At 35.0% G+C, this 14,357-nt stretch overlaps 1 protein-coding gene across 7 annotated transcripts in view; it reads right to left on the reverse strand.

Moving 5' to 3' along the window:
- LOC150104186 (uncharacterized) overlaps positions 1–14,357 on the reverse strand; it is a 712,768-nt gene continuing 698,411 nt past the window's right edge. For all 7 annotated transcript variants that reach the window (XM_090396809.1, XM_090396815.1, XM_090396810.1 and 4 more), the window contains one exon: positions 1–250. In XM_090396809.1, the coding sequence (XP_090252935.1) occupies positions 221–250 (30 nt within the window). In that variant the 3' untranslated portion in view covers positions 1–220. The remainder of the gene's footprint in view (positions 251–14,357) is intronic.

Genomic DNA, 14,357 nt, shown 5'->3' on the forward strand with positions numbered 1-14,357 from the left:
TAAAACATACTTACAGTACCTTTATTGAATTTTTTAACTAAATAAATCTATTGAAAAATCTAAGTTTGTAAGGCACATAATTTATTAACATGGCAGTAGTTCAGTATACTTAATTGAATATCAAACCTTATTTATCTTACATCTCATGATATAAAATTTCATTTTTATATAATATGTACACAAAAAAAGATGAGAAGTGAAAGATAACATTTCTTTCATGTCATCTGATTTGGCTGTTATGCTCTTTATCCTGCAAAGGAAAATAAAAAATTAACAAAAGCAAATTTTGGTTTCACTTTATTTTTATTAGTTCCACTTAAAAATGCATTTGATCTATACTTGAGTATTCTTGATTTCAGGAATGGGACATTTCTTTCATTAAGAAACATAATGAAAGCAGATATAAATTTATGAAAGTTGTAATTTTAATCAATATTTGTAGAATTTAACTTCACATTTTACTAAAAAGGATATGTATACTTCATTTTATTCTAGTGATTAGAAGAAAGCTGGAATAATCTAATGTACACAGTCTTGTCATAAATACTGTTACAACTTCTGCACACCCATGCTGCCCACAGAATTGCAAGAGCCTGGTTCTGTTAGAAGCGGTGGTGTGCACAGCCAACATTCGTGTGTTTATCAGCAGAGAGAGAGAGAGAGAGGTCTAGCTATATGGGTTAACATGCAGTGGGGAGATTATGAGGAACAGTGTAGCTGTAGCACTTCACAAGGTTGGAATGCAGCCACTTAATATGCCAAATACACTTGGGATCAAGTAGAATGTTTGTGTATTGGACTATTAACTGTTATAACAATACAGAAGACATATCTGACTGCCAAAGAACAGGCTGATCACATTGCATTAGGACACAACAGCTTGTGAGGACTGTGAAGTCATGCCTTCACCATAATCCTGAGAATGCAAAAAGTGATTTTGTGAGAGATGAATGGTTTGCAGAGAACAATGTCACATGTATAATACTAACTGATGACTTCTCTGCATCAGTCAGGGTTTGGTGGGGTGTGAGGTATCGGGAGAGGCTATCCAAGTTGCATTTCTGTGAGAAAGGGGTCAAAACCTCTGCCAAGTGGCCCCTGAATAACACCTTGTTTCATGGTAGGCAGTGGACCTTCCAATATTACTCAGCCCCTGCACATAAGGAGAGCACCACACGACAGTGGTTTGAGGTGAATGTGCCTGACCACATATCACCATCTGATCTGCCATCTGGATGTTCCAATCAAAGTCTGTTGGACTCTAATCTGTGGTGAGAGTAGCCTGTAAGAAATGACAGCTTAGTCCGGCCTGAAGATGGATTTGGAGTAAGCAGTAGCAATGTTACCATTGGATGTTTTGCATGCTACCATTGATATGTGGCCTCACAGACTTCTGGCATGTGTGAATGCAAAGGAGGACATTTCTAACACTGAGTACTGCTATATAGTTGTTATACATGTGGTTTGTATGTGCTGTTCAAGTTGTAACAGTATTTATGGGTAGACTGGGTACACATCTGTCAATTTTTATGATTAAAGGATTTGCGAATACCATTTTTTTTTTAAGTTTGTGAACAACTACTAAGATGGCTTCTCAAAATTTAAAGGGCATGTTCTTTATTTATTATGTTAATCCCACTCATGTAAGGTTATCAAACTTAGAGTATATTAATACTATGAGCAAACTAAGGGACAGATAATCTAGGAACCTAGCTCTATTATACATAGTACTTTCAATCCAATTCAGTCCTGAAATGGATGGATTCAGCAATAATCAGGATTGTCGTATCACACTGGGTGATGAAATACATCTACTGCCTAATCATTCATATATGTGCTGAGCGAGATGCTCACTTGACTAATCAGGCTGGTAAATAAGTTTTACAAAAATGTTGTTACTATAATAAACCTATTTGCATATTATACAAAAGAAAAACCTAGATTTGGCTACAATTAAAGGAATAACAGAAAATATGGAGGGACTTTCTTGTGTTATATGTCAAAGAGATGACAGCAAGAGATAAATTTGTCTAAATTTTTCTTTAACTTCAAAATATCCAAACTCTAAAACTAATTACATGCTTACTTGAGCTCATGGTTATTATTAGTAAATGAACCCATTTTCAAATAATATTAATTCAGAATTAATCATATCTTACTGCATACAATTCGAGTCTTCAGGTAGGTGATGAATTTCATCCTTTCATGTGAAGCCATCACCCTGCTTACTGGATGTCTGAAGTGGAAAAAGTTTCATGTTTTGTCACTAGGGCAGGATTTCTGGATTATGTAAAAAATAAAAAAAATTATAAAAAAAAATTCCTTAGTTCATCCACAGTGCTGAGGCTATAGATTTATAACCTTCCATGATGGGAGACATTATAAAAAAAAAGTTTAATTTAGTATGCTTAACTGTGTTACTAAACAGTGAACATTATTCTTATAATAATAATAAGGAAATGGGTTTATAATAGCCAGACTGTTTGGTAAAGTGGATAATATACCTGCTCAGCAACTAATATATGTGGGTTGAATCCAACAGTGGCACAGTTGTCTGTGAAAGACATTAGGTGGCAAATGATTTTGCTACCTTGTCTCACAATAGATGATGAAAATTGTCTGTACTTAGAGATCTGAAGGGAGTTGAAGTATCATGTATGGTTGCTAGAGTAGAACTGTATTATCTGTTTCTGTACTAAACCTAGGGACTCGCAGTCATATTTTGCCACTATCAATATTATTTATATTGAGATTACTTCCACTCTGTAACCTTGTTAGCGCCAGGTCAGGGGCTGTAAATGTGGCCATTTGAACATTACACCTTAATTTGATAATCACGAGACTTAGTCTCAACTCCATTCATCTCCCTACAACTAACCCGCATACCTCCCCCCCCCACTATTCCAACTGTGTATCCAGTGGAGTGTGAATAACGCCAAATTGAAACTAATTACGCAACTAGTCATCAGTAGAGTTAACTGTGTTGTCCCACCAAGACCACCAACGTTGTTCTGATGAACACATCATCGTCAGAGAAGAAGCCCCACAATTGTGGGCTCAGGCAGGGTGTGTGAATGAAATGGAGTACATCAGCTCCTTGTTGCTCTAATGATGCCATAGGTAGAGAGCAATTTCAGATGTACAAGTAGGTTTCTGTGGTTAAGCAGTTTTGTGGGAAGTGTTTGGTATTTAGACCACATTGTAATATAAGGAGTTTATTAAAAATAAGAGATTAAAACCCAACAAGCTTCATGTGTCATAAGACTTACATCATCAAGGGTAGTGGTACATGAAAGTTTTACACAACAAAAGCCTATTAACAATTAATTACACATATTAGATGTTTTTGATAACTTCACAACTGTTAAATATAATTGACAAATCAGAATATAAATGATATATTTGTTACTGTATGCATGTTGTGTTGCTATCATGTTCTGTGGTATCATGCATGCTATATCCTAGGTCTGTGGCAATTAAATTTTTGATGAAAGCAGATCATACTTAGTTTAAAGTTAAGCCTTGATTTTTACTGCATTGTTTAGGGATCCTAAGTATTTGTGAGGCTTCTTTAAATTTTCTTGTGAAACAATTATCATCATTATATAAGTGAAATGGATATTACATCCAGCATATCTTCAAAGCTGAATGTAGAAACTATGAAAGTTTCATAAGGTAAGTTGACCAGAGAGCTTACAGAAATACATTCCCTGGAGTTACTCTAGCAGTTGCCTTAGTGCAGACTACTTAAAAGACAGATGCCCCAAGTATCTATATATTTGCCTTTTATTAGTCCATTTTGTTAAGGTTTCACAGGAAATGTATTTTTACAAAAAATACATTTCTCTGACATTTCAAGTTCCTTAGTACTGAACTAAGGAACTTGAAATGAATGTAGAAACTATGAAAGTTTCATAAGGTAAGTTGACCAGAGAGCTTAGGGAAATATAGAGAGCTTATAGAAAACTAAAGAGAGTCTTTGCTCTCTTAAGTTTTCTATCTGATCTCTGAAGATAACCAACCAGCTTGAAACAGCTGTCAAGCCAGTAAAACCTTATCAAAATGGACTAATAAAAGGCAAATATATAGACACTTGGGCGGAGCCTATGTCTTTTAAGTGGTCCGCACTAAGGCAACTTGTGAATGCCTGGAAGTGAATTGCCGTAAGCTCTCCGATCAACTTACCTTACAAAACTCTCACAGTTTCTACATTTGGCTTTGAAATAATGCTGGATCTAATACCCACTTTGCTTATATAATTCTGCATCGCCGAACTGAAACCTTTTGGGACTTTATTTTAGTAATACAGGTAACCTTCATATAACGTGGATGTTAGGTTACATAGAAATGGCACGTTATATAAATCGCATTACGCGTTATTACTCAGATCATATAGAAAAAGTAGGGTTATGTTCCGAAATTGTTTTTTTTTTAATTATATAAACAATAATGACATACTCAACAAAATATATTTTATTTAATTCAGGTAATTCATGTAAGTTTAAAAAACATAAACTATGAAACAGATACATAATATAAACTTATAAAATTACAAATTGTACGTAAACTTCATTGCACATAATGCATAAATGTTTTAGGCAAAATAAAATAAAGTGCAATTTTAATCATCATCACTGTCTTCAAGACAAACATTTTTTACATGTTCTTTATTTATGACTGGTCGGAAGTCATCTTCACTTGATATCTCTTGGACATCATTTGTATAATTCTCGTTGCATACTTTGGCTGGTTTAGTTATCAAGAAGTCAGTTATTTATTTATTTATTCATATAGAGTTCCCTCACTTTTCTCTCCCATCCCTATTGGGGCGAGTTGAGCCCCCTCATGGGGGGTTAAGTATTTATGGCTTTAGATCCGTGTGTTCATGGGGCCGGTTTGCCTGCTTGTGGGATGAAAAACCCCAGATAAACTGGAGGAAAAAACCCTGCTGTCCAAACCCAAGACTGGCTAACTTGGCTATGGCTGAGGTAGATCCTTAAGTTCCTCACGTCGGCGATGGGAATTGAACCCAGGACACTCCTTCCCCAGGCACATGTTTGCGAAGTGCATAGCCTTGCTTATCACTATGCTACAATTTTTTATTAAGTTCATAATATGGAGCTAAACAAATATCTAATTGTCTCGTGAATTTTCCAGAGTGCTCCACTGAGGGATTATTATCAGTAAAATAACTTCTTAACTTTCTTGCCAAGTCCAATCCTTCTGCTAATTTCTTTAAACGGATTCATCACAATCAGAATCTTCGGCAGAATTTGACCAGCCGTTTGGTTCTACGTCATCTCTTAATTGTACCAGTTCTTCCTAATTTAAATCTATTTCTCCATCAATTAATAAACTAATTTCGTTTTCAACCATATCGCAAAAGCCTTCTAAGTGGCCATTACTATAAAAATAATTTTTGTACATAAAAAAAGCATTACGTATTGTCTGTAACTCTCCTGAAAAGAAAGTGCTCAGCTTGAGATTAACACATTTATGATTTTTAATGGGCTTTCCTGGCAGCAAACAAAGACATTTTCAACAATAAATACTTTATACGGTAAACAATTGACATACATGTGTGCTAAAGGGTGTTTCCCCTAATATAAATTCGCTACTTATAACTACATGCACGATACGGGCAGATGCAAATTTAACCAAGATAAAATTTGATTTTTAAGTCGCATGGTGAAAAATATATGAAATGATAAAGGGTTTCTACAATTTGTCGAAAAATATGATGTCGAAACCATGTTGTATAAGTACCGCTTTGAACAAGGGTTACTACACTTTGTAGACCGCGTTATATCGAAACCACGTTGTATAAGTACTGCATTATATCAGGGTTACCTGTATATGATTTTTTTGTTTGTTGCCAAAGTACTTGATGGCCAGTAGTGGTTGTGTGAAATGCTAGGCCTGATTTATCTCTTCTTTTTCAGCATCTTTTATGTGTTCAGACATGCAGACCTCTCCTTCCCCCCTTCAACGTGTCTAATCGTATATAGAGGCTGTTGACTTTGTTTGCTTATATTTAGGTAAAGATTAAAACAAGAACATAATTTCTCATAAGTATAATACAATACTATTCTCTCTCTCTCTCTTTATAACTGACAAGGTTTAGGTGCAATGGCAAAAGATAATCCTTTTGTCATCATCATCATCAAATTCCTGCCATGTACCCTCAAGGGGTGTACAGGATATGACAGCACTACATGAAAAAATTACATCATTACTAACTTCCTATCTACAATTTTCCTCCAAATCAGTCTGTTACTTGTCAAGACTCCAACATTATCAAATCTTATATTTCTATCGTCTAAGGCACTTTGTACCGTATCAATCCACCTATATCTTGGTCTTCCTCTGGGTCGTTTTCCTGCCAACCTGGCAGAGAACACTTGTTTTGTTAATCTTTCCTCTCCCATTCTATTTAAGTGACCGTACCGGCTGAGATTAGCTCTGCTAACGCATTCCTGGATTCTGACAATGTCAAGTTCTATCCTAATATCCTCATTTTTAATATGATATTGCCACTGATGCCATCTGTTCACACCTCTAATCTTTCTCAGGACTCTCATATCTGTGGTCTCTAGTCTTTGGTCAAGTGTTTTACTTCTGACCCAGCTCTGAGATCCATAAGTTAAAACTGGTTTGAACACTGTCTTGTATACAGCTAATTTAGTGTTCCGACTAATTTCTCTCTTACTCCATATGAATTTATTCAATTGACTTCCCACCATACCAGCTTTGCTGATTCTGTTGTCTATTTCTATATTTAATTTACCATCTTAAGTAAAAATCGTGCCTAAGTAGCTGAAATGTTTTACTTGTTCCACAGGTTCTCCATTCACAACACAGTTGACATTTTCAATGATTCTGCCAATTTTCATTGTCTTTGTCTTTTTATTGCTGACCTTCATACCATATCTATTACAACAGCTATTCAATTTAGTCAGAGAATCTTACAGACTTGTAGTGGATTTATTTAGGAGTATAACATCGTCCGCATAAAGCAAAGAGCTGACATTAACATCTCCAATTTTGATATCAGGTTTAATACCACTTTCCTTCATAATGTCATCCATATAGATAATGAATAACAGAGGGGATAATGTACATCCTTGTCTCACACCAGATTTAACGTTAAACCATCTTCCTGTACTTCCTTCAATTCTAACTGCTGACTTACAACTCAAATAAAGACTAAGTATTGCTTGATATAATGTCCCATTGACACTATATAGCTGTAGCGTATTGAATAGCTTCTCTCTTGGCACCTTGTCATATGCCTTTTCCAAATCGACAAAACTTAAATACAGATCTTTGTTATATTCCCATGCTTTCTCGACTATTTGTCGTAAAGTGAAGATCTGATCCTGACAGCCTCTATTTGGCCTGAATCCAGCTTGTTCTTCACCAAGCTTTTCTTCCACAATTCTTCTCAACCGTTTCTCAAGTATACTTGCATAGATCTTGCCAGGAACACTCAGTAGGGAAATACTTCTGTAATTCTCACATTCAGTTTTATTTCCCTTTTTATATATGGGTACTATGAGAGCTCTACTCCAATCATCGGGAATTCGTCCCTCAGTCCAGGCTTTCTGAATTATGCAGTGCAGCCACTGTAAGACTTTCATACCACCATACTTCAGCATTTCTGGTCGAATATCATCTACTCCTGCTGCCTTTCCACATTTCAAGCCTTTGATTGCTTTTTCTACATCAAGTATGGATATGTATTCCTGACTGCATGCATGGTCAGTGTTTTTTTATCACTGTGCTGTCATCACTGCTTGTTTCATTTAGCAGTTTTTCAAAGTATTTACTCCATACTTCAAGGATATCTTTTTCTCCCATTTTCATGTCACCTTTATCATCTCTAACTCCTTTTACAGCACTCTTTCCTCCATTCCTAAGCTTCTTCAACAACCCCCAGAATATTTTGCCACCTTCTTGATATTTATTTTCTATATTCTTGCCAAAGTCCTCCCATGACTTTTGTTTAGCTAGTTTTACACACTGTTTAGGTTTCTTACATTTGTCTCTGTATTCTGTAAGAGTAAAAGCTGACTTATTTGCCAGGAACTTTTGATATGCTTTCTTCTTTTCCTTCACTGCCTCTTTAACTTCCTGTGTCCACCAGGGAGTTCTGATTTTTTTATCCTTGCACACAACCTCACCACATGCCTTTCTGGCAGAATCAATCAATGTTTTCTTCAGAGTTTGCCAATGAATCTCCAAGGTTTGATTCCTGTTCTCAAACTCTTTCATTTTCTTTTCAATAATCTTTGTGTATTTTAGTCTGCAGTTCACATCTGAGAGCTGCTCAACTTTTATTCGCTTTAAAACTTTCTTACATGTTATTCTTTTCAATATGGAATTCAATTTTATCCTGCTCAAGACTAAATAGTGATCACTTCCAATGTCAAATCCTCTGTACACTCTGGTGTCCTGCACCAGGGAGAAAACATCACTATCAACAATAACATAGTCAATGAGACTTTTCATATTCCTAGCCTCTTCTCTTCCATGTGAATTTGTACACATTTTTATGTTGGAACATGGTGTTAGTAATAACCAGTCCATGTCCTGAGCAGAAATCCAACAGATATTTGCCATTGTTATTAGCTTTGCTCTTTTCTCCAAATTTTCCCAAAATATTTTTGTATGTCTAATCCTTTTGTAAGAAATGAAAATTAGATGGGGAAAGTACATGGCCAGTGATTTTATCACATGAATATCACAGGCTGGAATTATCTGAAAAATCTTTATCCAGTATTTCAGTTAAGTTTCACATAATTATCAAGGAAGCCAGATCATAAAAATACCTAGTTACGAACTAGGTGTTCTTATGATTAAGAACACAAGATAGACATGTTGCTTCCTTGATAATTACTATGATGTTGGAATTAATGCAAACTAGAACAACGTCAGCCAGGACGGTCTTGTTTAGATTTGAACATGAGATTTTATACAATGCGATGTGTATGCACTCGTTACCAAGGGAGAATGGTTTGTGTTTGAAGCGAGAATGCGTCAGAAATATTTTGTGAGTGCCAAATGTGCATATGCCATGTTGAAAGCAGGAGAGTGAAGTGATGAATGTTACTAATGAAAGGTACAAAAGACAATGTAGTTACAGAAGTGAGTGACAATGAATGAAATATGAACTAGTATGAAAGAAGTGGCAGAAGGATCATGATAATGGAAACAGTTCAATGAGTTTTTTGCAGGATAAAACATGGGCTTGATAAAACATATGATAGAGTAGAGAGGAGAATGAAAGGGAAAGAGAGTGGAAAGAGTATGAAATAATGAGAAAGCAATAAGAAGAGAGTATTGTAGAATGATACATGTGTGATGATCCATGACGATGTTAGCAAAACTGTTAGAATGAAGAGAGGGAAAGTGAAAGATCTGATTGGTTTAGCAAGAAGGAATGATCTGAAATGAGAAAATCATGAAACGAAAGAAGATATGAAAGATAACGGAAAAAGCAAATCAGAAGAGTGAATGAACAAAGATTGTGAGTCTCTGATTCTATTGCACAGTATGATACAAGTACACTGAGAAGGGCCATGACTGCAAATGAGTCATTCCACAAGAGGAATGGTGTGAAGTTTGCAGATGTTTGGAGTGAATTTGATGGATGAAAAGACTTGTGACTGATGATTTTTATTTAAATATATTAGGAGTTAGAAGTATGGAGCAAGTATTGCTCAGTGAGAGAATGGAAATCCAAAATGAGAGAAATTGCCATTGTATGTGTGTTTTGGGGTGGGAAATACAGAGAAATGTGTGTGTGTCCAGGGAGACCTTGGAGCAAATGAGTATGACAATGGAATTAATCAAGCAGTATTGCATGCAGCTTCTCAGGTCTCAAATCTCAGTTGATCAATTATAAGATGCAAGGGTTGTTGTGGAATCAGCAGATAGGGAATATTGTGATAAATGTGTAAAAGGATGCCAAAAGCACCAGGAATTAGTGTGAGGAGTTTTTGGCATTAGGCAATATGACAGGGGTGTTCAACCCGTCGATCACGGAGCGATTTTTGGTTGATCGCTTGTGTATTCTTCCTTACTTACAAATTTAATTAAAACTGAAAACATAATATTTTATTTATCATTATTTTATATTATTTTTAATTCGCTTTAAGTGTATTGCTATTGTTTATTTATTTTTCATTAAAATTGTCAAATCAATAATTTTCTTATAAGTCTGGGTGAATGAATTAATTTGGATCAGTGGAAGTCAAACAGCGAGCAGAGTGAATATGATTACAAGCAAAGTGTAAAAACTCGATTGTAGCTTAAATATTCAAAAGCACATTACATCGATTTTTTACTTAGGTTAAGTCCCATGTGAATATTGTAAAAAAATAAACTTTGTTTGTCTCGGTATAGTTTGTATTAGATGTTTTTGTAAATAACTCTTTTGAAGCTAACTGTATATACTGCTTTAATAAGAATATGTTAGAGAGTGTTAAAAACAAAGGCAATGTTGTTGCTGAAGCTGTACGTGGCAGCATTAGAAAGATTGTTATTGAAACTTGTATGTATGAGAAAGGCTTGCAGGCTCTAAGTGTAAACATCTCCAAAGTCAGTCAGAAAGCGTTCAAACAACTTTCCGATGGCCAGCAACTTACAATCAAAAGAAAGCGGAGGAGAACAAAAGGCATGCCGAACTTGAAACTTAAGATGAAAGACTCTTACTGATTCTTTGGGGGTTGCCAAACTTCATCCGAGGTCTCAGAGGAGGCCTAATAAAAAGGAACTGAAGCAAGCAGAAGGGCTCCCGGTTACAGAATTGTTGTCAGAGAGAAGGCTGCCGGTCCAGAGTCTCTGTCAGAGAAACTGTCTGGATCCACGTTCTTGAGAGAGGAGTTTCCCGCTTTCAGAAAGGAGCTTCTCGGTTCGAGATGTCACTAGAGAGAGAGAGACTACTTCCAGGCAGCAGACAAGATTTCAAATTGCCGAAAGGAAGAGTTTCAATTGCCAGAGAAAAGTTTCCAGACCAGGTTAATGTCAGACATTCACCAGTGTGTTGCGTTTCCATTACAATTTGATGAATCAAATGACTTCACACTGATATTGCTCAGTTAATGGTATTTATTCGCATGGTATTTCAAGATTCAAGAAAAGAAGAACTTTTGAAAATTATACCATTATTGGGAAGGACTAGGGGGAGAAGACATTTTTTCGGCATTTGATGAATTTGTGAAACAACACAAACTTCCACTTTTTAAACTTGTGCCTATTACTACTGATGGTGCTCCTGCAATGATAGGTAATAAATCAGGCTTCATTTCATTATGTAAAAACAATGACAAATATCCAGATTTTTTAACGTACCACTGTATTATTCACCAACAAGTACTGTGTAGTAAAAGATTAAACATAAAAGATGTTTTGGATATTACATTTAAAATTGTAAATTCTGTTTGAGGAAAAGCCCTGCAATGGCAGTTATTTAAATTACAGGCAGATGATAATAGGGAACTTTTGTACAATAATGTTCGCTGGCTCAGCAGAAGTCAATTTTTAGAAAGATTTCTTGTATTAATTAACAATATAAAAAATTTTCTTGATGAAAAAGGAGACATTTATCCACAATTGAGTGATAAAAGATGGTTGTTACACTCATCATTTTTAGTAGATTTCTGTACGAAATTAAGCAATTTAAATTTAGAGTTACAAGGTAGAGATAAAAATTTAATTGACATGTTAAGTTCAATAAAAACTTTCCAACAATACTTACTTTTATTAAAGAAAAATATAAATGACTGCGAATTTAGACATCTCCCATATTTATTAAAATTTTTTTCAACAAAATCAAGAAATGTTTCGCTATGATTTAAAGATTTTAATAAAACTGAAATGATTGTATCTTTTATCAATAATTCATTTCAAGAAAACTTGAACATCACAGAAATTTCAAATAAAATTAGTGGGCTGTTTGATATAAACCAAGCTGAAGTAGAACTTGAGATAATAAACATTCAGAATGGTTTACATTTAAAATCAATAAATAATGAAGTCATTTGGAAGTACGCACATGAAAAATTTCCAATATTAACCGATATAGTGTTAAAAATTCTTTTGTGTTTTGGATTACATACTTGTCAGAATCCACTTTTTCAAATATGACCGTCATAAAAAATCAATTCAGAAACAAAATTACAAATGATCATTTGAATGATTGTCTGCGATTGGCCACTTCTTCATATCAACCTGACTATGAAATATTGCGAGGTCCAAACAATGCTAAATTTCACATTAACTTTTTTTTTTTTTTTTTTTTTTTTTTATAATCAACCAGCATTTCCTGTAACTGGTGAGTTGTAATCAATCTGTTGTTTTTTCTAACTTTGGTTTTCCAAAATATAGAAATAAATATATATATTTTTTTGTTGTATTAAAATAATTAAAAGTGATAAATAAATTTTTAAATATACAAATAAAGTTTTTAGTTGTGCATTTTTTTTTTTTTAGTTATTGTTTATTTGCGCGTAATCAGATATCAGGTTGGGGGGGGAAAGTGATCTATATAAGAGAGTAGATCGCCGAATAACTTTTTATAGAAAAGTAGCTCGCATAGTAAAAAAGGTTGAACACTACTGCAATATGACAACCAAAAACTACAGGCATCATATAGTGATATTTGGCTAAAACAAATTGATATAGGAACAGAATATTGAGGAATATCGCATTTTCAGAGAGAAGAGAGGGAATAGAATGGGTCAGAATATTACTAATAAGAGCTAAACAATTAAAGTAGAAACCTAATTTAATTCTTCAAGTTGAACAAAACTAGAAACCAACCAACCTTGGAATATTGTTCCCACATATGGAGTGGTGCATCCAAAATCTTCCTAAGAATTCTTGATGTTATACAGAAGAGGACAATCTGCGTAATAGATGATCCTTCAGTCACTTTCCCATAGATGCTCTGTTTCTGCATCATGTCTTTTCTATAGGTACTTTCATGGGCATTGCTCCTCTGAATTGGCCCCTACCATTCCTGTTTCTTATGTAAGAACTATGTAATAACTGGCCAAAATCCATACGCTGTTCAGCTCCAAACATATCAAACAAACTTTTCATCATCTTCCTTCATTCCATCCACCTCAGCTCTTGGAAACAGTCTCCCCCATACTGTTTCTCCCACTGAGTACAGCATCCAGCTCTTTAAGAAATATACCAACAGACTACTTCTTTCTCCTTAATCACTTATCCACATAAGGCACTATAGTTATGGGTCCTGTGGCCTTCCATATGTGGGAACATCATAAAAAAAAAGCTAAGCATGAAGGAATTGAATTCAGGAGTGAGGGAGATGGTTCATTTGAGGCTATATAGTTTGAGACAAAACATATAGATGGTTCCTGATATAGGGCAGGGATTCTACAGAAAGATGTATATGTTATGTATCTACATCATCATCATCATCAAATTCCTGCCATGTACCCTCAAGGGGTGTACAGGATATGACAGTACTACATGAAAAAAATTACATCATTATTAATTTCCTATCTACAATTTTCCTCCAAATCAGTCTGTTACTTGTCAACACTCTAATATTATCAGCTCTTATATTTCTATCGTCTAAAGCACTTTGTACCGTATCAATCCACCTATATCTTGGTCTTCCTCTCGGTCATTTTCCTGCCAACTTGGCAGAGAACACTTGTTTTGCTAATCTTTCCTTGCCCATTCTGTTTAAGTGACCATACCACCTGAGATTAGCTCTGCTAACGCATTCCTGGATGCTGACAACGTCAAGTTCTTTCCTAATATCCTTGTATTTAATATGATACTGCCATTGATGCCATCTGTTCACGCTTATAATCTTTCTCAGGACTCTCATATCTGAAGTCTCTAGTCTTTGGTCAAGTGTTTTACTTCTGACCCAGCTCTCAGATCCATAAGTTAAAACTGGTTTGAACACTGTCTTGTATACAGCTAATTTAGTGTTCCGACTAATTTCTTTCTTATTCCATATGAATTTATTCAATTGACTTCCCACCATACCAGCTTTGCTGATTCTGTTGTCTATTTCTATATTTAATTTACCATCTTCAGTAAAAATCGTGCCTAAATAGCTGAAATGTTTTACTTGTTCCACAGGTTCTCCATTCACAACACAGTTGACATTTTCTATGATTCTACCTATTTTCATTGTCTTTGTCTTTTCATTGCTGACCTTCATACCATATCTATTACAACAGCTATTCAATTTAGTCAGAGAATCTTACAGACTTGTAGCAGATTTATTTAGGAGTATAACATCGTCCGCATAAAGCAAAGAGCTGACATTAACATCTCCAATTTCGATATCATGTTTAATTCCACTT

This window comes from Typopeltis vanoorti, chromosome 8, assembly GCF_054136105.1.
Source record: "Typopeltis vanoorti isolate ZY-2024b chromosome 8, IOZ_Tvanoo_1.0, whole genome shotgun sequence".
Classification (NCBI taxonomy): domain Eukaryota; kingdom Metazoa; phylum Arthropoda; class Arachnida; order Uropygi; family Thelyphonidae; genus Typopeltis; species Typopeltis vanoorti.